The following is a 22,038-nucleotide window of genomic DNA, read 5'->3' on the forward strand; positions in this document are numbered from 1 at the left end:
TTAGGGTGTCAATTTTAGATCTTTCCTGCTTTCTCTTGTGGCCATTTGGTGCTATAAATTTCCCTCTATACACTGCTTTAAATGTGTCCCAGAGATTCTGGTACATTGTGTCTTTGTTCTCATTGGTTTCAAAGAACATCTTTATTTCTGCCTTCATTTTGTTATTTACCCAGTAGTCATTCAGGAGCAGGTTGTTCAGTTACCATGTCATTGTGTGGTTTTGAGTAACTTTCTTAATCCTGAGTTCTCATTTGATTGCACTGTGGTCTGAGAGACTGTTTGTTATCAGTTCCATTCTTTTGCATTTGCTGAGGAGTGTTTTACTTCCAATTGTGTGGTCAATTTTAGAATAAGTGTGACGTGGTGCTGAGAAGAATGTATATTCTGTTGATTTGGAGTGGAGAGTTCTGTAGATGTCTATTAGGCCCGCTTGGTCCAGAGCTGGGTTCAAGTCCTGGATATCTTTATTAATTTTCTGTCTTGATGATCTAATATTGACAGTGGGGTGTTAAAGTCTCCCAATATTATTGTGTGGGAGTTTAAGTATCTTTGTAGGTTTCTAAAAACTTTATGAATCTGGGTGCTCCTGTATTGGGTGCATATATATGTAGGATAGTTAGCTCTTCTGTTGCATTGATCCCTTTTACTCATTATGTAATGATCTTGTCTCTTTGATCTTGTTGGTTTTAAAGTCTGTTTTATCAGGAGACTAGGATTGCAACTCCTGCTTTTTGCTTTCCCATGTGTTTGGTAAGTAAGTTCTCGCCTGTTCCTTTATTTTGAGCCTATGTTTGTCTTTGCACGTGAGATGGGTCTCCTGAATACAGCACACTGATGGGTCTTTTTTTTTTTTTTGAGATGGCCTCTTGCTCTGTCACCCAGGCTGGAGTGCAGTGGCATGATCTCGGCTCACTGCTAGCTCCGCCTCCCGGGTTTATGCCATTCTCCTGCCTCAGCCTCCTGAGTAGCTGGGACTACAGGCACCCGCCACCAAACACAGCTAATTTTTTTTTGTTTTTGTATTTTTTAGTAGAGATGGGGTTTCACCATGTTAGCCAGGATGGTCTTGATCTCCTGACCTCGTGATCTGCTCGCCTTGACTTCCCAAAGTGCTGGGATTACAGATGTGAGCCACCACGCCTGGCCCACACATGGGTCTTAACTCTTTATCCTATTTGCCAGTCTATGTCTTTTAATTGGGGCATTTAGCCCATTTACATTTAAGGTTAATATTGTTATGTGTGAATTTGATCCTGTCATTATGATGCTAGCTGGTTATTTTGCCTGTTAGTTGATGCAGTTTCTTCATTGCATAGATGGTCTTTGCAATTCGAGACTGTCTCAAAAAAAAAAAACTACAGAAGCAAGAGCAAACAAATTCAAAAGCTAGCAGAAGACATAACTAAGGTCAGAGCAGAACTGAAGGAGATAGAGACACGAAAAACCCTTCAAAACTGCTAGTACTGGTTGTTCGTTTCCATGTTTAGTGCTTCCTTCAGGAGCTCTTGTAAGGCAGGCCTGGTAGTGACAAAATCTGTCAGCATTTGCTTGTCTGTAAAGGATTTTATTTTTCCTTTGCTTACAAAGCTTAGTTTGGCTCGATATGAAATTCTGGGTTGAAAATTCTTTTCTTTAAGAATGTTGAATATTGGCCCTCACTCTCTTCTGGCCTGTAGGGTTTCTGCCAAGAGATCCACTGTTAGTCTGGTGGTCTTCCCTTTGTGGGTAACCTGACCTTTCTCTCTGGCTGCCCTTAACATTTTTTCCTTCATTTCAACCTTGGTGAATCTGATGATATGAATCTTGGGGTTGCTTTTCTCGAGGAGTATCTTTGTGGTGTTCTCTGTATTTTCTGAATTTGAATGTTGGCCTGTCTTACTAGGTTGGGGAAATTCTCCTGGATAATATCCTTTTTATTTTTTTTTTTTTGTTTTTTTTGAGACGGAGTCTCGCTCTGTCGCCCAGGCGGGAGTGCAGTGGCCGGATCTCAGCTCACTGCAAGCTCCGCCTCCCGGGTTTACGCCATTCTCCTGCCTCAGCCTCCCGAGTAGCTGGGACTACAGGCGCCTGCCACCTCGCCCGGCTAGTTTTTTGTATTTTTTAGTAGAGACGGGGTTTCACCGTGCTAACCAGGATGGTCTCGATCTCCTGACCTCGTGATCCGCCCGTCTCGGCCTCCCAAAGTGCTGGGATTACAGGCTTGAGCCACCGCGCCCGGCCCTCCTGGATAATATCCTGAAGAGTATTTTCCAACTTGGTTCCATTCTCCCTGTCACTTTCAGGTACACCAATCAAATGTAGATTTGGTGTTTTCATATAGTCCCGTATTTCTTGGAGGCTTTGTTCATTTCTTTTCACTTTTTTGGCTTGTCTTCTCACGTTTTTTTATTGAGTTAGTCTTCAATCTCTGATACCCTTTCTTTTACTTGATCGATTCGGCTATTGATACTTGTGTATGCTTCATGAAATTCTTGTGTTGTGTTTTTCAGCTCTATCAGGTCATTTTTGTTCTTTCTAAACTGGTGGTTTTAGTTAGCAATTTGTCTAACCTTTTTTCAAGGTTCTTAGCTTCCTTGCATTGGGTTAGAACATGCTCCTTTAGTTTGGAGGAGTCTGTTGTTGCCCACCTTCTGAAGCCTACTTCTGTCAATTCGTTAAACTCATTCTCCGTCCAGTTTTGTTCCTTTGCTGGTGAGGAGTTGTGAACCTTTGGAGGACAAGAGGCGTTCTTGTTTTTTGAATTTTCAGCCTTTTTGTGCTGGTTTCTTCCCATCTTCGAGGATTTATCTACCTTTGGTCTTTGATGTTGGTGACCTTTGATGGGGTCTCTTGAGTAGACATCCTTTTTGTTGATGTTGATACTATTCTGTTTGTTAGTTTTTTTCTAGCAGTCAGGCCCCTCTGCTGCAGGTCTGCTGGAGTTTGCTGGAGGTCCACTCCAAACCCTGTTTGCCTGGGTATCACCAGTGGAGGCTGCAGAACAGCAAAGATTGCTGCCTGTTCCTTCCTCTGGAAGCTTCGTCCCAGAGGGGCACCCGGCAAATGCCAGCCGGAGCTCTCCTGTATGAGGTGTCTGTCGGCCCCTACTGGGAGGTGTCTCCCAGTCAGGATACACGGGTGTCAGGGACCCACTTGAGGAGGCAGTCTGTCCATTAGCAGAGCTCGAATGCTGTGCTGGGAGATCCACTACTCTCTTCAGAGCTGTCAGGCAGGGACATTTAAGTCTGCTGAAGCTGTGCCCACAGCTGCCCCTTCTCCCAGGTGTTCTGTTCCAGGGAGATGAGGGTTTTATCTGTAAGTCCCTGACTAGGGCTGCTGCCTTTTATTCAGAGATGCCCTGCCCAGAGAGAAGGAATTAGGCAGTCGGGCTGCAACAGCCTTGCTGAGCCGTAGTGGCCTCTGCCCAGTTTGAACTTTCCAGCAGCTTTGTTTACACTGTGAGGGTAAAACTGCCTACTTGAGCTTCAGCAGTGGCGGATGCCCCTCCCACCACCAAGCTCGAGCATCCCAGGTTGACCTTAGACTGATATGTTAGCAGCGAAAATTTCAAGCCAGTGGATCGTAGCTTGCTGGGTTCCATGGGGGTGGAACTTGCCGAGCCAGACTACTTGGTTCCTTGACTTCAGCCCCGTTTCCAGGTGAGTCAATGGTTCTCTCTTGCTGGTGTTCCAGGTGCCACTGGGGTATGAAAACCAAACCAAACCAAACCAAAACAAAACTGCAGCTAGCTTGGTCCCTGCCCAAACGATCACCCAGTTTTGTGCTTGAAACTCAGGGCGCTGGTGGCGTAGGCACCAGAGGGAATCTCCTGGTCTGCCAGTTGCGAAGATTGTGGGAAAAGCATAGTATCTGGGCTGGAGTGCACCGTTCCTCCCAGTAGAGTCTTTCAGGGCTTCCATTGGCTGGGGGAGATCCCCTACCCCTTGTGCTTCCCAGGTGAGGCGACACCACACCCTACTCCCTCTGTGGGCTGCACCCACTGTCCAACCAGTTCCAATGAGATGAACCAGGTACCTCAGTTGGAAATGGAGAAATCACCCGTCTTCTGCTTTGATCTTGCTGGGAGCTGCAGACCGGAGCTGTTCCTATTCGGCCATCTTGCCAGCAAATCCTTTTAACTTATATTTTAAGTTCAGGGGTACATGTGCAGGTTTGTTACATAATGAACTTGTGTCATGGAGGTTTGTTGTACAGATTATTTCATCACCCAGGTATTAAACCTAGTTCCCATTAGTTATTTTTCCTGATCCTCTCCCTCCTCCCAGCCCTCCACCCTCTAAAGGTAGCCAGTGTGTGTTGTTCCCCTCTGTATGACCATGTATTCTCATCATTTAGCTCCTACTTATGAGTGAAGATATGTGGTATTTGGTTTTCTGTTCCTATTAACTGAAATTTTAACTGGAAGGGATGTGCCTGTCTTGTTTTCTAGTCAATTCCTAGAGTCTTAAATGGTGCCAGGCATGTAGAAGATATTCTGTAAATATTTATTAAGTGAATTCCGTAGTCTTGATTCCCCTTTGAAATCCATATGGTAGGGTAATTATTGAAATAATCTCAGCCATTTTGGGAAGATATATGCATACTTATATATATATTTATATATAAAAAGGTCTGTATTTAATTTTTTTAACCTGCAACAAATCACACTAGGTGCTCTTTGGAGTGTTTCTTTCTTTTATTTATCCTAAATGTGCCCTCTTTCTGCCTTCAAAAGTTGCTTCTAGCCCTGAGGTCTTAGGGAGCAAGCTTGCACTTTCCCTCTTTACATCTTTCATGACTTAAAATGTTGCCCCTGTATCCCATTTTAGCCTTCCTAGACTTAAGAATTTTATCTTCCACTTTTCAATTTGTGAATACAAAATAAGTTCATCTCTGAGTTTCATCTGCCAGGTTTTAATTTAAATCTTATAATTTTACATTTATATTTTTAAAAGAAATGACTTTCTCGTGTTAGGTCAGAGAACTTAAAAAGATAAGCTATTTGTTTCTTTCTTTTGGTGAAGACTTGGCATAGAGTTTAGTTCCTGTCCCTAGAGACTTATTTACTTACCATCTATCCAGAAGATGAAGTAAGATGAATTGAAAGATCATGAAAAATTATGAGAAAAGAAAACTTGCATTTTTTGTGGCAAAACTGCTTTGAGCTGTGGTCCTCTGTAGCATGTTGGGTGTGTTTGAACAAGAGGGGGTTGCTGGTAGAACAGTCTTCAGGTGCAGGGATTATTCAGCCCAGGTTTTACTGAATTCATGGTTTTCAAAGTGACCAAAAAAAGGTAAACACATGCTAATGGTTACTCACATAATACTTTCTTTAAAGAGTTAGCTTTTGTACCTAAGTTCATTTGGGAGGACATAAACCCCTTCTTGAAAAATAGCACAGTTATTTCCTCTTTTCTATACGTTATTGTCTGTTATACCATGTCATAACTAGTGTAAAACTAGACATATTTTCTTCAATATAACTTCCTGCTTGAAACTCAGGGCCCTGGTGGCATAGGCACCAGAGACAAACTCCTCGTCTGCCAGTTGCGAAGACTGTGAGTTTCCTATAACTTCCTCTCCTACCCTTCTCTGCTCCCCCACACCCATTAATGAAACAAATACAGTTGACCCTCAGTATCTGTGGGGAATTGGTTCCAGGACTCCCTGTAGATACCAAAATCCATGGATGCTCAAGTCCCTTATATAAAATGGTACATATTTGCATATAACCTAGGCACAGCCTCCCATATAATTTAAATAATCTCTAGATTACTTATAGTACCTGATACAATGTAAATACTGTGTATATAGTAGTTATACAGAAGGTCCCTGATTTATGATGGTTTGGCTTATGGTTTCTTGATTTTATGATGATGTAAAAGTGATATACATTCAGTACACTTCTTGACTTAGGATGGGGCTATGACCTGGATAAACCCAGGGTAAACAAAAAATATCTTAAGTGGAAAACTCACTTTTGCTTACAATATTTTCAATTTATGAAGTGTTTATCAGCATGTAACCAATTCCATCATAAATTGAGAAGCACTTATACACTTTTAAAAATTTGTATATTTTTGCATTGTTAATTTCAATTTTTTTTGACTGTTTTTGATCTGAGGTCCGTTGAATCTGTGCATGCAGAACCCATGGATATGAAGGACCTTTATTTGTACAAAATAAAGTTGCTATCCTCCTGGAACACCTGTATGTACAGTTTATTGTTGGTAGCACAGAGAAAGGAAGTCAGCATATTGTGGCTAAAACCTTTTGTTGGAGATGTTAAACCCTCAACTTGCTGACTCATCTTTTTAAAATTTGTTAAGAACTTTTATGGTGCAGATTTTCTCTTCTCAAGGGACTTTATGACATTCTCTCTGTACCTGTTGGATTATATTCACGAAGCAGTCATGACCAATCTTTTTGGTACTTGATGCTTTCTGAACATACTGCAGTGCAGTTGCTATTGATTGGCCTTGGGAATTGCTGAAGAACAGAGGACTTGGGCTTTTAACTGGAAATCACATTTACTTGGTATACATTTAGATGCCTCACTGATAATTGATTAAAAGGAAATGGCTTCCCAATAGTCATGGTCATTGAAGACCAGTGTGGAGGCTAAAGCAACTTCATCTTGGATGTGAATCTGCTATGTTGAGTTCTGATTAGATCCAGTTCCTCCAGGAATGCCTCTAAGGTTTTTATTTTCTCTGTGGTTCCTTATGTAAAAGCACTTAAGACAACCATAAATCCCACCCTTAGGTCAAAACAACTCTGATGTTATCATACTTACTGTAAACCCTCTCCTTAAGCAATTGTCCTACACATCCCTTCTGAAGTCTGTAGACCCTTTCCCTGTGGTGGATAAGTCCTGGGTCTAGGGAGTAGCAGGTGTGGGGGTGTAACAGTGCAGGCATTCACCATCTGTCTTGTGGGGTGCCTGAGACATGGCCTCTGTTTATAATTCCCTGTGAAATGTTTCTTTCTGAGAAATTGGATTCTCAGCCTCTTTCTTTGGCCTTTCAGCTTCCTTGGCTTTGGGGTGGTGGTGGTTTGCATAGAGCTGCTCACTGCAGAAAACTAGCAAGTGCGAGTAATAATTTAGATCTAAAAAGCACACAGAGTGGCACTTCCGATGCATGCCGAGTCCTTGTTGTCTAGTTCCCTGGCTTGGATCCATGTGTCCACTATCCAGTGTTACTCCCTCATTCCAAATAAGCATCAGAATTTATTCTGGAGATAACTGAACTCAAACCACATTTTATCAAGATGTCTGTAAATTAACCTAAGTCAGTGTCCACTAAGCTACTTCAAGAAAAACTCTTTTTACAGGGAGGTATTTGTGGCAGACAGTTAACCATGGACATATCCAAATCAGAGCTGTCTTTCAGGAGTGACTATATCTCCACAGCTTGTGGAAAGATGACATTCTCAGTAGGCTTATATTTCAGTGCTTGGAACTTACTTTTGCTGAAGGTTGAAAATTGCCGTTAAGAGAAACAAATGGTTCAAAACACGAAGAATCACTTTTAGGATAATTAAAACTATGTTGAAATTTTTATTTATCAATCTGGTTTCTAATATAATTTTAGTTAAATGAAAGACATTCACAAAGAATATTAGGCATACGTACATAATTTCCTTTTTTCATTCTAGTTTACATGCTGTTGCTTTTAGAGAGTGAAATTTTGTGTTATTTCATAGGGATGGAATCCTATTGGACTTTACAGAAAGAATATTTAGCCCAGCTTTTCACAATGCTAACCTCTGCAGTCACCATGCTCACTGAGAAAATTTTAAAAACTTGACAAAATAAAACTTAGAATCAGTAAATCTAGAACTGTTTCTTGGCCTACTTGAGAGGAACTTCCATATTTTCACAGCCATCTCCAAAAGCAGCAGTTGCTGTAAATTAACTGAGACTTGGAAATGGTGCAGACTGTTTTGGTAGAACTGTTCTTATATCACAATTTTATCTGGAAAATAAACTTGTAAATGCGTGCTGTATATTAATACGTGTGTGCCCATATTTATTTTTATTATCTCCTGCCAGTCTTTGCTCAATGAGAGATAACAAACCAACTTCTCAACGTGATTTCCCCATTTCCTTGAATATGAGATTTATATACCACTTATGAAGAAAACTGCTGTGAAAGAAATGTACTTAAAGTTTCCAACATTACCATGCAGATACATGGAGAATAGGCACCGAGCCACTAGGCTACATGAACATGTCACGTTTGTATTTTGTGTTGGCCTATGTATAAGCCAGTCTAGCATGTTGGGAAGGCATGTGTAAGAGTAGGTAGGGGAGCTATAAGTTACATTCAGGTGAGAATTTAGGGCTTTCTGCACAAAATATTCTAATTTCTCTGGCCTTTTGCTATGTTGCATCTCCCAGTGTTGACAGGTTAGTCTGCATGATTAATAATTGAGCAGTTGTAGAGCCATGCCAGTAAGTCTCCAATTCCTGAACGTGGCCACATTTGTCTTTTGATGTGACTTTCAACCACAAGCCACAAATCTTCCACTAGGCTCCGTTGACTTAAGCCTTCATATAAGGGTTTCAGGGTATTTTGCAGTCAAGAATCAATGGCACCTTGCAACTGTCTTATGAAGTAGGTAAAACAGCTCCATCTTAAATACGGGACAAAAGTTCGAGGACTTAACCAAGGTCACACAGGGAGGGTCACACCAAGGCAGGGAGAGAGAAAGGGGATGCGGTCAGCTAATTCTCAGGGTCCACTTTTAAAAAATGGGGCTGGCTCGGCACGGTGGCTCACACCCGTAATCCCAGCACTTTGCAAGGCCGAGGTGGGCGGATCACTTGAGGTCAGGAGTTTGAGACCACCCCGGCCAACATGGTGAAGCCCGGCCTCTACTAAAAATACAAAAATATTAGCCGGGTGTGATGGCGAGTGCCTGTAATCCCAGCTCTTGGGAGGCTGAGGCAGGAGAATCGCCTGAATGCGAGAGGAAGAGGAGGTTGCTGTGAGCCCAAGATGGCGCCAGTGCACTCCAGCCTGGGCGACGGAGTGTGACTCCGTCTCAAAAGAAAGAAAAGTTGGGGGGGAGGTGGGCAGGGGCCATTGATTCTTAGCTGAAGTCAGCGGCGGACATTGTTACTGTTTGTTTCTCACTGGTTTAGGATCAGGTGGTTCTATTGGGACTAGCAATTTAGGACCTATCTTTGACTGGCTTACTTGAATTAAGTTTAATAATTGCTGCCTTTTTTTGGGAAAATTGCTCAACAGAGTGGTGAAAAGAAAGGGGGGGGGGGTTTCAAATTCAGTGTTGTTTGGAGGCATGAGACATAAAGGGGCCATTAAAATGTTTGCTGCCTAAGAGCAGGATATAGTGTGGCAAGGAGAGGAAGAGAGAAAAAAGTAGGATCGAAAAGAACAGATTGCATCATAGAAGGAAAGAAAAGCTTCTTGACGCGACCTGAACACTTGCATGTTCAAGTCCCATAGCTGTGTGCTTGTTCCTGAAGTGCTTCCAGTGGCTTCTGTCTGTGCCCAGCTCTCAGCCTGCATATATGGTGGCTGCTCAGCAGATGTTCAAAAGTAATATTAAGATAGACTCTTTGGCTCATGCCATTGCTTTTTCTTGTGCCTCTGAATTCCTGTTCTTGTTAGTAAAGGATGCTTGTTTGTCAAATGCAGGACAGTAGGACATTTTCTAGTAAAGGCTGTCTAAATTCTTGTTTTCAGCTCTTTAATGAAAACTTCCACATAACAAGTCTCTTTGAGCAGTTGGTTGAAAGCCACAAGGGGAAATATATTTTTAAATATTAAGAAGGGCCAGAAAATAATTTAACAATAAAACAACTTTTTCAACCTCCTGGACCAGCTTTCTTGAACTCTAGGGAGTCTGCTATTTTGAGAGCTTAGAGTCGCACTAACCTTGCATTCATTCAAAGTCATCTCCTATCTTTCCAAAACATCGATATTTGCTTCATACACAGATGTTTCCTGCACAACCTTAAATCCGCCATTAACTTTCCCTGAAACTTTAGAACAGCCTATTTTGTTGTTGTTGTTGTCTATACATATTATTTAAAGAGGCTACTACCAATATACTTGTGCTTGCTTGATAATGTATTGGAATATAAGATGTCAAGATTGTGTGAGAAGTGAATGACAAAGCAGGATTAGGCACTGAGAGCTTGGGTGGGAATGTCATGGTTATCGAGGCTGCACTGTGTTAGGCTGTCCAGGGAGAGAGTTGGAAGAAAGACTTAATTCCTTTTCTTCACATAAATATATTATTTACCATTTAAAATGTACTGGATCTGGCCTTCATAAGCAGATGTAGGGATTTTTGTTAAACTCATAATCCCAAGAAGAGGTCAAGATTTCCAGCATTTATTTGGCACTTAATTACTTAATACTTTATCCACCTTTTGGTTTCCTGTCTGATGGCCATATTGTAACCCTCTTGAAGAGAGAGAGACAGTATCCTATATGTCTTAATTGATGGTGATATGGGAGAACCACTGATCCCTGCAGTCATTCCAGTGTCCTAGGTTTGAAATTTTGGTGAGAGGATTGGATCTCATTTTTCACCTTTTGCGGGAGGAGAAAGGATGAGAACATTTTAGTAGCAGAAGCTGTTTTGGGTGACTTTAATCCCCTACTCATTTTGGGGAAAAAAGGAAAAGTGTTGACAATGCATAATGAACAGAGCTATCGTGGGAATTGCAAGAAATAATAAATTTCCATCGGGCGTTATTTGGTAAGTGCAGGAGTAATACCTGTAAACCAGGTTTAAAAATCAGAAACACTTTTAAAATGTTGTTTAAAATTTGCGTTCAACAATACATACAGTAACTCCTAATGGTAGTCATCTTGGCTAAATAAAACAGCCTTTGCTTTCAATATTTCATTTGTAAATGTTACATTGTTCTGATATTTAGTGATATTAAATGTTTTTCCACTTTAAATGTATTTTATAGAGAATGATTAAAACCTTTTAAAATTAAGGGTGTCCATGACAGTGCCTGAGCTCAACCAGCAATGGTAAAAGGGCATCAGGATTCCCTTTTGTTCTGTTACCTTGACTTGCATGGGAATTAACTGGTCCAATGTCTCTTTTGGAATGTGCTGTGTACTGGTGTAATGTGCCACTAGCAACTCTAGGTAATGTTTTCCATTACCCAAGAAACTGACATGCCCCAATAAGTTAGGCATACTGAGAATCTTGAAAAAAAAAATGCATTATTCTAACCAACTAGAATTTCCATTTTATTGAGCCGGGCCATCAGAACAATAGCATCTATACCTCTGAAACCTCCTCTTAACCTCTCCCAGGCAAAGAAGGAAAAAGTGATCATATTTAATTCCTCAGAATGGTGGGATCTCAAGATTTTTAAAAAAGTGCTTATTAAGTATAAGAGGCTTGAAATATAATGATCACAAATGGTAGTCTTTCTAGAAATAATTTTTGTATAATCTGTTTAAAAAATAACATTATTTTTGGATGCATTGTCCCCATTTGTTTACATGAAGTGTATTATTTTTAAATATAATCAATGAGTTATTTGTTTTACAACTGGGTCAAGGTTTCAGATTAAACTAAGAGGTGTGACTAACTACACTTGTCCATCGTCTGAGAAGCAACAGGTACCAGGTTTGTGAGGAACTTGAGGTTCAAATGTGTCCATCTCAGAAGATCCCTGAATCACAGCAGTGTGATTGCACGGAAAAACACGTGGAGTAGTTGATTTAAAATATGGCAGTGTTTTCCATATCATCCAGAGTAACAGCCGTAATAACTTTATTGTGTTGCATCCATTTATAGGACACGGTCTATTAGGATTTTATCACAGGGGTGGAAAAACTACCAGAGACTTAAAGCAAAATAAGAAGCGCAACCTAATTTATGCATTCACTAGAAATTATCCATACGTTTGCTACAACTTTAAAAGAAAAAGAGCAAACAAATCATAACATCTGGCTCTAATACCCCATTGAGGCGCTTATACATATATAAATCCAGTATGTTTCAGATAAAACAGGAAAAAATCTTTTGTAACAGCTGGTCACCATGGTATTGCAGCTGATAGTTACAGATATTGAATTGGTCTAAGACTACATATTAGAACAATATTAGCTTGTAGAATTCAATGAAAAACCAACAACCCCAATATAAACTGCCTTCCCTGGTTCTTTAATGCCTCTCTCCAGTTGTGCTGATTGTGTCGTTACACACCAGGTGCCATGCACTCTCTTGCTTCAACTGCTGTTATCAGTCAGGAACCCCAGATGCCAGAGAGCTGGCATAGATTGAACTCTGCTTGAAAACTGGCAAATAATAGGTTCTCTTTGCCCCTTTCTTTTCCAACTTATAGGACATCAAAGGAAATAGTATATGAACACGAACTAGTTACTACAACAGCCCATTAAGGTTGACTAGAAGCAAAAGGAAGAGAATGTTGGGGCCATATGTAGGTGCATCAGCTTTTCTCAAGAAAAAATACCCATGTTCTAAGGGCTCTTAAAAATGTAGAAAACTTGCCCTGTTACCACGGGTCTTTAGAACACCTCTAAACACACACAAAATAAGACAGATATTACCTACAAACTTCAACCATTGCTTAAACTCTAAAAGCATTTTTTGTATTATTTTGTTTTGATACAGAAGGGAAAACTCAGCTATAAAGAAATATTAAATTTTTTTTTTTTTTTGTGATCAGTCTCAAGAATATTCCACTGCCTGCCTCCCCCAACTTGTGCTGATATTTTAAGGATGTGCTCAAGAGTATGAAGCAGGGTGCTTTTGTCCCTTTCTCTCCTTCCTAGTAATTCCCTCCTCCCTATCCCATAGCCAAGTAACCATCCCTCAAATGAGCCATTCCTTTTTGCTTTCATCAATGGTCTCTGTGAAATTGGGGTCGTTGTTCATGATGGCGGCGTCTGCGCTCTCTGCCGACTCCGCCCCCTTCGCTTCATTGGTATGGTAGGTGCCCTTGTGGCGGAACATGTACCGGATCAGGAAGACCAGGGTGCAGAGGATGGTGAAAATCACCACAGCAATGACGCCTGGTGGAGAAAGGAGAAGCACGAGAGGTTAGACGGGGCTTGGGTTTCCCTCCATCACTGTCCCCATTTCACTACAGCTCCCTCAGACACAGCCCTCTCCCATATAAAACACAAACTCCAAAACAACAAAGATAACAAAAATGAAGTAAGATTTCTGTTTTTGTCCATGAAGGAGTAACAGGAAAATCAGGAGTAACTTCCCTTCCAGCCAAAAGTAACTAAAATACTGGACACAATCAATGAAATGACAGTCTTCAGACATATGTCTGAGAACAGAGAAACAAAAAGGAGGAGTCCTACAATTTTCCTCGTTTTCTGGCTGCCAGCAATTTTTGGACAGCAATGTAGGGAGGGGCAGCACAGGAAAGCACAGTGGTTTCCCTGAATGGAGAGGGGAGATATAGAGCGCGTGCCAGAGCTGTGTATAGAAAGAACCCTAATACTCTGCACAGAAGTGTCTCTGAATTTGTGTCAGAATGACACTAACGTGTGCATGTACAGAATGAAAGTCATAGGCCAGGCAAAAACCAGAGCGCTCAGAGGGCTGGGAGACGTTTATGTTCCAACCAACCACATTGAAGAGACCTCATTGAACAATCAGAGCATTTAATACAGTTATAGAATGGTCATGCTGAAGATGTTTGCTAAAATAGGCCTAGAATAAAGACTACCCTAGATCTGTCCTGAAAAAGCTTTAAAGCACATCTAAATAACTTCAAGCTGCAGAGAAAAATAATTCAGAGAAAAAAAATGTAGGAAAATGTCACTTGACCAGAAGAAACATCAGTCAATTAGAAGGAGATTCAGAAATGACAGAGCATGGAATGAGCAGACAAGGATAGTACAGTAACTATTAGAAATGTGCACAGGGGTTTAAAGGAAAATATGATCAAAATGAGAGGAAAAAAATGAAATAGTGGAACTTGTAGAGGTGAAACACACAGTGTCTGAAATGAAAAAAATACTGGATCAGGCCAGGTGTGGTGGCTCACGCCTGTAATCCCAGCACTTTGGGAGGCTGAGGCGGGTGGATTACTTGATCAGGAGTTCAAGACCAGCCTGGCCAACATGGTGAAACTCGGTCTCTTATACTAAAAGTATAAAAATCAGCCAGGTGTGGTGGCACGCTCCTGTAATCCCAGCTACTCAGGAGGCCGAGGCTCGAGAATCGCTTGAATCTGGGAGGCAGAGGCTGCAGTGAGCCAAGATCGTGCCACTGCACTCCAGCTTGTGTGACAGAGTGGGACTCTGTCTGAAAAGGAAAAAAAAAAAAATACTGGATGAAATAATACAGACTAGATAAAATAGAAGTAAATATAACTGATCTAAATACTCCAATTAAGAAGTAGAGACAGAGTGGATAAAAAAGATGCCTACTATATGATGTCTATAAGACATGAACTTTAAATACAGGTCAAAAGTAAAAGGGTAGGAAAAGATATGAAAACAATAATCATAAGTAAGCTGGAATAGCTACATTAATATGAGACAAAGGACAAGGTTGTTAGTAGAAATGAAGAACATTTCATAATGGCAAAAGGGTGAATTCATCAAGAAGACATAATGATTCCGAATGTGTATAAACCTAACCTAAGTACAAAATAAATGAAGCAAAAACTGGCGGAACTGGTAGGAGAATTAGACTAATTTGCAATTATAGTTGGAGATTTTAACACTGTTATGTCAGTAACTGATAGAACAATTGAACAGAAAATCAGCAAAAATTTAAAAGACCCGAACAATACTATTAAACATTACCTAATGATATTAGACCAATCCTAAACATCTTTCTTAAAATACAGGAGGAGAAAACACTACTCAGTTCATTTTATGAGACCAGCATTATCCTGATACTAAAACCAGAAAAACATTACAAGAAAACTGTGGAGCAATATTCTTTTTTTTTTTTTGAAGACAGAGTTTCGTTCTTGTTGCCCAGGCTGGAGTGCAATGGCATGATCTGGGCTTATTGCAACCTCAGCCTCCCAGGTTCAAGCAGTTCTCCTGTCTCAGCCTCCCAAGTAGCTGGGATTACAGGTGCCCGCCACTACGCCCAGCTAATTTTTGTATTTTTAGTAGAGATGGAGTTTCACTGTGTTGGCCAGGCTGGTCCTGAACTCCTGACCTCAGGTAATCCACCCACCTTGGCCTCCCAAAGTGCTGGGATTATAGGCGTAAGCCACCACGCCCGGCCACAATATTCTTTTAAATAGAATTTTAGTAAATCAAACCCAGCAATATGTAAAAAAGATCATATATTAGGATAATGTTAATCCTAGGAATGCAAGTTTGGTTTAACATTAAAAAATAAAGCAATGTGATTTACCACATTAAGCAAATAAGGAGTAAAACAGTATGATCATCTAAATAGATGTGGAAAAAGCATTTGGAAAACTTACAATACTCATTCATCATACAGCTTTCAGTAAACTATGAGTAGAAGAAACTTTCTCAATCTGATAAAGGACATCTGTTGGAAACCTACAGCCAATATCCTACTTAATAGTGAAAGATCAAACACATTCCCCTAACATAGGGAACAATGCAAAATTGTCAAATCTCAACATTTATTCACTTTTGTACTGAAAATCCTACCCAGTGCAATGAAACAATAAAAGGATATAGACTGGAAAGAAACAAGTAAAAAAATCTCATTATTCTCAGATAACATGCTTATGTTTAGGTAGACAATTCTAAGGAATATACAAAAAAAGTTATTAGAACTAACAGCAAATTTAGCAAGGTCACAGAATATGAGGCTGATATAAAAGATCAATTATACTTTTATATGCCAGAAAGAAACACTTAGAAAATGAAATTAATAAAATAGTAATTGCACAAATTTAAAAGTTGTTCAAGACTTTGCGTTGAAAACCACAATACGTTGCTGAGAGAAACTGAAGAGACAAATAAATGTATAGATACACCATGTAAGGATAGAAATACTAAGTATCGTTAAGATGTTCATTTATAAGTCTAATACAATCCCAATCTAAATTATAGCCAATTTTTTGGGTAGAAATTTGTAAACTGATTCTAAATTTTATATAGAAATGCAAAAGACATAGAATAGCCAAAATAATTTTGAAAAACAAAGATTAGAGAACTTATATTGTTTATTTCAACACTTTGTATTAAGGTACAACAGGTCGGGCGCAGTGGCTCACACCTGTAATCCCACCACTTTGGGAGGCTGAGGTGGGCGAATCACAAGGTCAGGAGATCGAGACCATCCTGGCCAACGTGGTGAAACCCCATCTCTACTAAAAATACAAATTAGCTGGACATGGTGGTGCATGCCTGTAAGTCCAGCTACTTGGGAGGCTGAGGTAGGAGAATCGCTTGAACCAGGGAGTTAGAGGTTGTAGTGAGCCAAGATCGTGCCACTGTACTCCAGCCTGGCGACAGAGCGAGACTCCCATCTCAACAAAAATAGATACAACAATAAAGCAAGCATGGTATTGGGTAAGGAAAGATATATAGACCAACAAAACAAAAAGCCTAGAAAATAGACACACACACACATATGGTCAGTTGCTTTAAAAAAAGTGCCAAGAAAATTCAGTTGAGGAAAAGTATAGTTTTTTGTTTTTTTTTTTTCAACAAATGGTCTTGGAATAACAAGATATTCATTTGGAAAACACTGGCTTTGACTCTTCTCTCACACCATTTATAAACATCACACCATTTATAAACATCAAATTGAAGTGATTAAAGATCTAACGGTAAATGATGAAGCGATACAACTTCTAGAAGAAAGCTGAAAATCTTTAAAACTTTTGGGTAGGCAGACTTTTTAGATAGGACAAATTAACCACAAACTATAAAAAGATTGGGGCCAGGTGCAGTGGCTCACGCCTATAATCCCAGCACTTTGGGAGGCTGAGGCGAGTGGATCACTTGAGGTCAGGAGTTCAAGACCAGCCTGGCCAACATGGTGAAATCCCGTCTCTACTAAACCTGAGATCATGCCACTGTACTCCAGACTGGGCAACGGAAAGTGAGACTGTCTCAAAAAAAAAAAAAAAAAAAAAAAAAAAGGGACCTGTTACACTTATAGGTATGTATTATACTTCAATTAAGTTGATTTAAAAAAAAAGCAAAAAACAGTGAGGATTGGGATATTGATGGCAATAGGGATGTCAGTATTGATCTACGCATGAGGCTCAACAGCTATCTTAGGAGAGTCAAATTATTATGTAGCTGCCCCTGGTGAGAAGAAAACACTGGAATATTTTAGATGCTACAGCTTGTTAATTTTCTGATACATTTTTATTTTTAAATTTTAGTTGTGCAAATTTATGGGATACATGAGAACATTTGTTACATGTATACATGGAATAGTGATCAAGTCATAGTATTTAGGGGCTCATCAACCAAGTATAATACATTTTTGTTAGATATAGTCATCCTACCCTGCTAGCAAACCCTGAATTTGTTCCTTTTATCTTACTGTATGTTTGCACCCTGTAACCCACTTCTCTTCATTCTCCTTCCTCCTCCTCCTCAACTTTCCCAGTCTTATCTGTTTTTCTTTCTACCTCCATGTGTTCAAATCTTTTAACTCCTGTGTATCAGTGAGAACATGCAATATTTGTCTTCTTGTGCCTAGCTTATTTCACTTAATGATATCCAGTAATTTTCTGATAATTTGCATTATGATAACTGAAACCAGACTGGCATTTCCCTTTTCTTTTCTTTTCTATTTATTTATTTATTTAGACAGTCTTGCTCTGTCGCCCAGGCTGGAGTGCAGCGGCGTGATCTTGGCTCACCGCAAGCTCCGCCTCCTGGATTCACACCATTCTCCTGCCTCAGCCTCCCAAGTAGCTGGAACTACAGGCGCCCGCCACCACGCCTGGCTAATTTTTTTTTTGTATTTAGAGACGGGGATTCACCATGTGATCCAGGATGGTCTCGATCCCCTGACCTCGTGATCCACCCACCTCGGTCTCCCAAAGTGCTGGGATTACAGGTGTGAGCCACTGTGCCCAGCCTTCCTTTTCATTTTTTATAGTATGCTATCCTGGACCATTTGGGATGCAAAAGGATGAGACTGAAAAAGATCAGAGGGGATAAAGAAATGTCCTGGCTATGATCACTACTACCTCCTTACATATTCTGAGTCTGTCCAGCTTACCACTACCATTTGTTTTTTACAAGCCGGCATTAAAAAGTAGCCAGGTTAGGCCAGGCGCAATGGCTCATGCCAGTAATCCCAGCACTTTAGGCGGCTGAGGCGGGTGGATAACGAGGTCAGGAGTTCGAGATCAGCCTGGCCAAGATGGTGAAACCCCGTGTCCACTAAAAACACAAAAATTAGCCAGGCGTGGTGGCAGGCACCTATAATCCCAGCTACTAGGGAGGCTAAGGCAGGAGAATTGTTTGAACCCGGAGGCAGAGGTTCCACTGAGCCGAGATCACGCCACTGCACTCTACCCTAGGTGACAGAGCAAGACTCCATCTAAAAAAAAGAAAAAAGTAGCCATGTTACATTTACTATATCTTTCTCTCTTTTTTTTGAAACAGAGTCTTGCTCTGTTGCCCAGGCTGGAGCGCAGTGGTGCAATCTTGGCTCACTGCAACCCCTGCCTCCCAGGTTCAAGAGATTCTCCTGCCTCAGTCATCCGAGCAGCTGGGATTACAGGTGTGAGCCACCATGCCTGGCTAATTTTTGTATTTTTAGTAGAGACGGGGTTTCGCCATGTTGGCTAGGCTCGTCTAGAACTCCTGACCTCAGGTGATCTGCCCACCTTGGCCTCCCAAAGTGCTGCGATTACATAGGCGTGAGCCACCGTGTCTGGCCACATTTACTATATTTCTGCATATCAGAATTCATAATCTTGTGTACTATTTAAACAACAAAATGAATCATGTAAAAATCTAGAAAACTTTTTCCTAGACTACTATGTTATTGACAATTATTGCTTTCCATAGATGAGTAGCCCCACATGAGCCTGCTCTACACATCACCTACCTCCAATGATAGCCGAGTTTCTGTTGACTCCATTTCTTATAGCTTGGCCTTGTCCTGGATTATATGGAAAATCCGCACTGGCTGTACAGAAAGAAAGAAAGAGTCAAGTGTCAGAGTCAAGTATATTGATCCCAAATAATTTGAAACCTATTTCTCCATACAATTCGTTAACACTTACTGTTTTTCCAAATGAAATCTCCATATCTGATGGACCCTGTCTTGCCGTTGTCTCACAAAAGAATCACAACAGCCTCCATCCCTGTACCTGCTGTTTCTGTTTGCACAAGGCCTAGATAAACACGACTTACCACTTGGAGCAATATTAGAGAATCCTAGAATTACCTGAACTTGCCTGCTCTAGTTCCACAGACAGACGAGTTTATGCATTTGAATATATTTCCTACATTTGGTTGAAATCTGCTTCCCATCCACTTTTAACCCCATGCACAACTGGTGGCATTCAATATATTTGTAGATGAGCTTTTTACAGCTACAGTATTAAAAAGTTTAAAAAGGAATCATTCCTTTAAACTCGTATTTTTCATGGCTGTAGTAAGACACTGGCACACTTCAGGAGTTTGTAAAGGGGTAATAATTCAAAACAGTTGAGAAGAATATAACTGCCTAGTGAATCTATTTCTTTCCCTATTATAAATGATAAGAATCAATTGTGTTATATTTAGGTATTTCTCTAAGATAAAACAAATTTTAAGCCCGGAAAAGGCAGGATCTATCTTCTGTCATCCATAGGACCTAATCCAACTTCAGAAACAATTCACATTTGTTGGTCTTCTGTTGGAGAAGTTAAGGTAAATCTTCCAATAGAAGCAGGTCACCTTAGTCTAAAGCAAGCTCTGGCTACTGGATGGCACCAATTAAATGTAAAAAGAATTTAGAAGTACTTAGTTGGTACAATGAAATGTGTACACATTTCAAATAGGCAAATAGGTTTATGTCATGATTCAGGGAGAATGTTGCTACATACTCCATTTTCTAACACTAATACATTTCTGGGCTACGGACTTCCAAGATTGTCCAGGATCATGATAAAAAGCAGGTAGAGCCCTTTTTCCTCCTCTTCCCTTGGAAATACGGCAACCAAAAAGGGAGATTCCAGATTCTGTCAACACATGTGATTTAATCCTTTCTCTTTTAGACTTTATATTCTTTTTTTTATGGGTGGGGGGAGCTGCAACTAAAAAGGGAGATTCCAGATTCTGTCAACACATGTGATTTAATCCTTTCTCTTTTAGACTTTATATTCTCTTTTTTTTAAATGGAGGCGGGGGAGCTGGGGAAAGGGTCTCACTCTGTCATCCAGGCAGTGGTGTGATCTTGGCTCACTGCAACCTCTGCCTTTTAGGCTCAGGTGATTCTCCTGCCTCGGCCTCCCAAGTAGCTGGGATTACAGGCACCTGCCACCAGGCCTGGCTAATTTTTGTATTTTTAGTAGAGGTGGGGTTTTACCATGTTGGTCAACCTGGTCTCAAACTCCTGACCTCAAGTTATCCACTCACCTTGGCCTCCCAAAATGCTGCGATTACAGGCATGAGCCGCTGCACCTGGCTAGACTTGATATTCTTGTTTAGGATGAGGAAGATTATACTTTACATTCCAAATTATCTTAACTATCTCAGTAAAAGCACAGACATTAAGAAAGCTACAAATGAAAGCGAACTTAACTCTGAGTATACAAGGATTTCATATTCCCCCAAGTCTTTAACTGGGGGATGCAAAATAGACCACTGATGGTTTTTGCTTGTTTTAACTGGCTTGATCCTTTTTTTTTTTTTTTTTAAAGATTTGGTCTTGCTGTGTTGCCCAGGCTGGAGTGCAGTGGCACAATCATGGCTCACTGCAACCTGGACCTTCCAGGCTCAAGTGTTCCTCCCGCCTCAGTCTCCTGAGTAGCTGGGACCACAGCCGTGCACCATCACGCCTGGCTAATTTTTTATTTGTTGTAGAGATGGGGTCTCCCTATGTTGCCCAAGCTTGTCTTGAATTCCTGGGCTCAAACAATTCTCCTGCCTTGGCCTTTCAAAGTGCTGGGATTACAGGTGAGCCACCTTGCCCGGCCAAATTGGTCCAATCCTAAATCCAGTTAGCTAGGTAGGGAAATGGGGAGAACCAACGCGCAGTACGGTGTAGTCAGCTACTTTCCCATCAGCTCACTTTCCCATTTCCCTTCAGGATCTTCTAGGGTAGGTAGCATGGATTAACATTCCCAATCCCAAATGTCAGCCCAAGAATGCAAAGGTCTTTCATTTATTAGGCTTATGATCAGATACAAGATTAATCCTAAAATTATCCTATGGGAATAAACCTGGTTTACATAAAAACATACAATAAAAACCTTGGCTTTCTTTTTTAAACCTGAATCTTCAGAGAAGTACTATTAGTAGATGTGACAAATGTATTCATTCACTCATTCACTAAATCTTTGTAGAATGCCTACTATATGTCAGACTTCATTCCAAGTGCTGAGGATACACAGTGAACAATAAAATAGACAAAACGGAGAATAAAGTTCTCTAGCTAATGAGAACTTCCTGGTCCAACATGGTCTGTTTATTCCATGCATCCTTGAACAGTTTGATTTATATACTCTAGATAATATACTGAAGCATGGATGTGGTTTCAATTATGAACTTGTCCATTTACAGTAAATTGCCTGATATGCCACCCACAAACCATAAGCACAGGAAGATTTGGTTATGAATGTACACAATTCCCTGGCACAAGACACCCTTCAAAGACCACAAGCTGTTTTTCAGGAATGAAAACTTGCACATTACTGCCCATCTTTTCCAGACTTTTTGACATTATCATTACTCTTCTCTGGACACTATTTAGTCCATATCCTTCTAGAAAGTCACCAAGCTTGTGAGCAGTCTAGCTAAAATTAGAACCCAGGTAGGGTTCATTCCAAAGTCAACAATCTTCTCTACCCTGCCTTTTGAAGGCTAGAAAGGGACAGGGAGTTGAAGGGTTGAGGAGGTCCCGCTTGCAGACAGTTTGGCTTGGGCTGGCACTATG

At 40.6% G+C, this 22,038-nt stretch overlaps 1 protein-coding gene across 1 annotated transcript in view; it reads right to left on the minus strand.

Annotated features, from left to right (window-relative positions):
* Positions 1-11,208: 11,208 nt before the first annotated feature.
* CNTNAP2 (contactin associated protein 2) overlaps positions 11,209-22,038 on the minus strand; it is a 2,167,939-nt gene continuing 2,157,109 nt past the window's right edge. Inside the window, exons 23-24 of the mRNA XM_031664956.1 lie at positions 19,003-19,083; positions 11,209-13,025 (exon numbers count right to left, since the gene is read on the minus strand). Coding sequence (XP_031520816.1) covers positions 12,826-13,025; positions 19,003-19,083 — 281 coding nt within the window. The 3' untranslated portion in view covers positions 11,209-12,825. The remainder of the gene's footprint in view (positions 13,026-19,002; positions 19,084-22,038) is intronic.

Source organism: Papio anubis, chromosome 4 (genome assembly GCF_008728515.1).
Source record: "Papio anubis isolate 15944 chromosome 4, Panubis1.0, whole genome shotgun sequence".
NCBI lineage: Eukaryota > Metazoa > Chordata > Mammalia > Primates > Cercopithecidae > Papio > Papio anubis.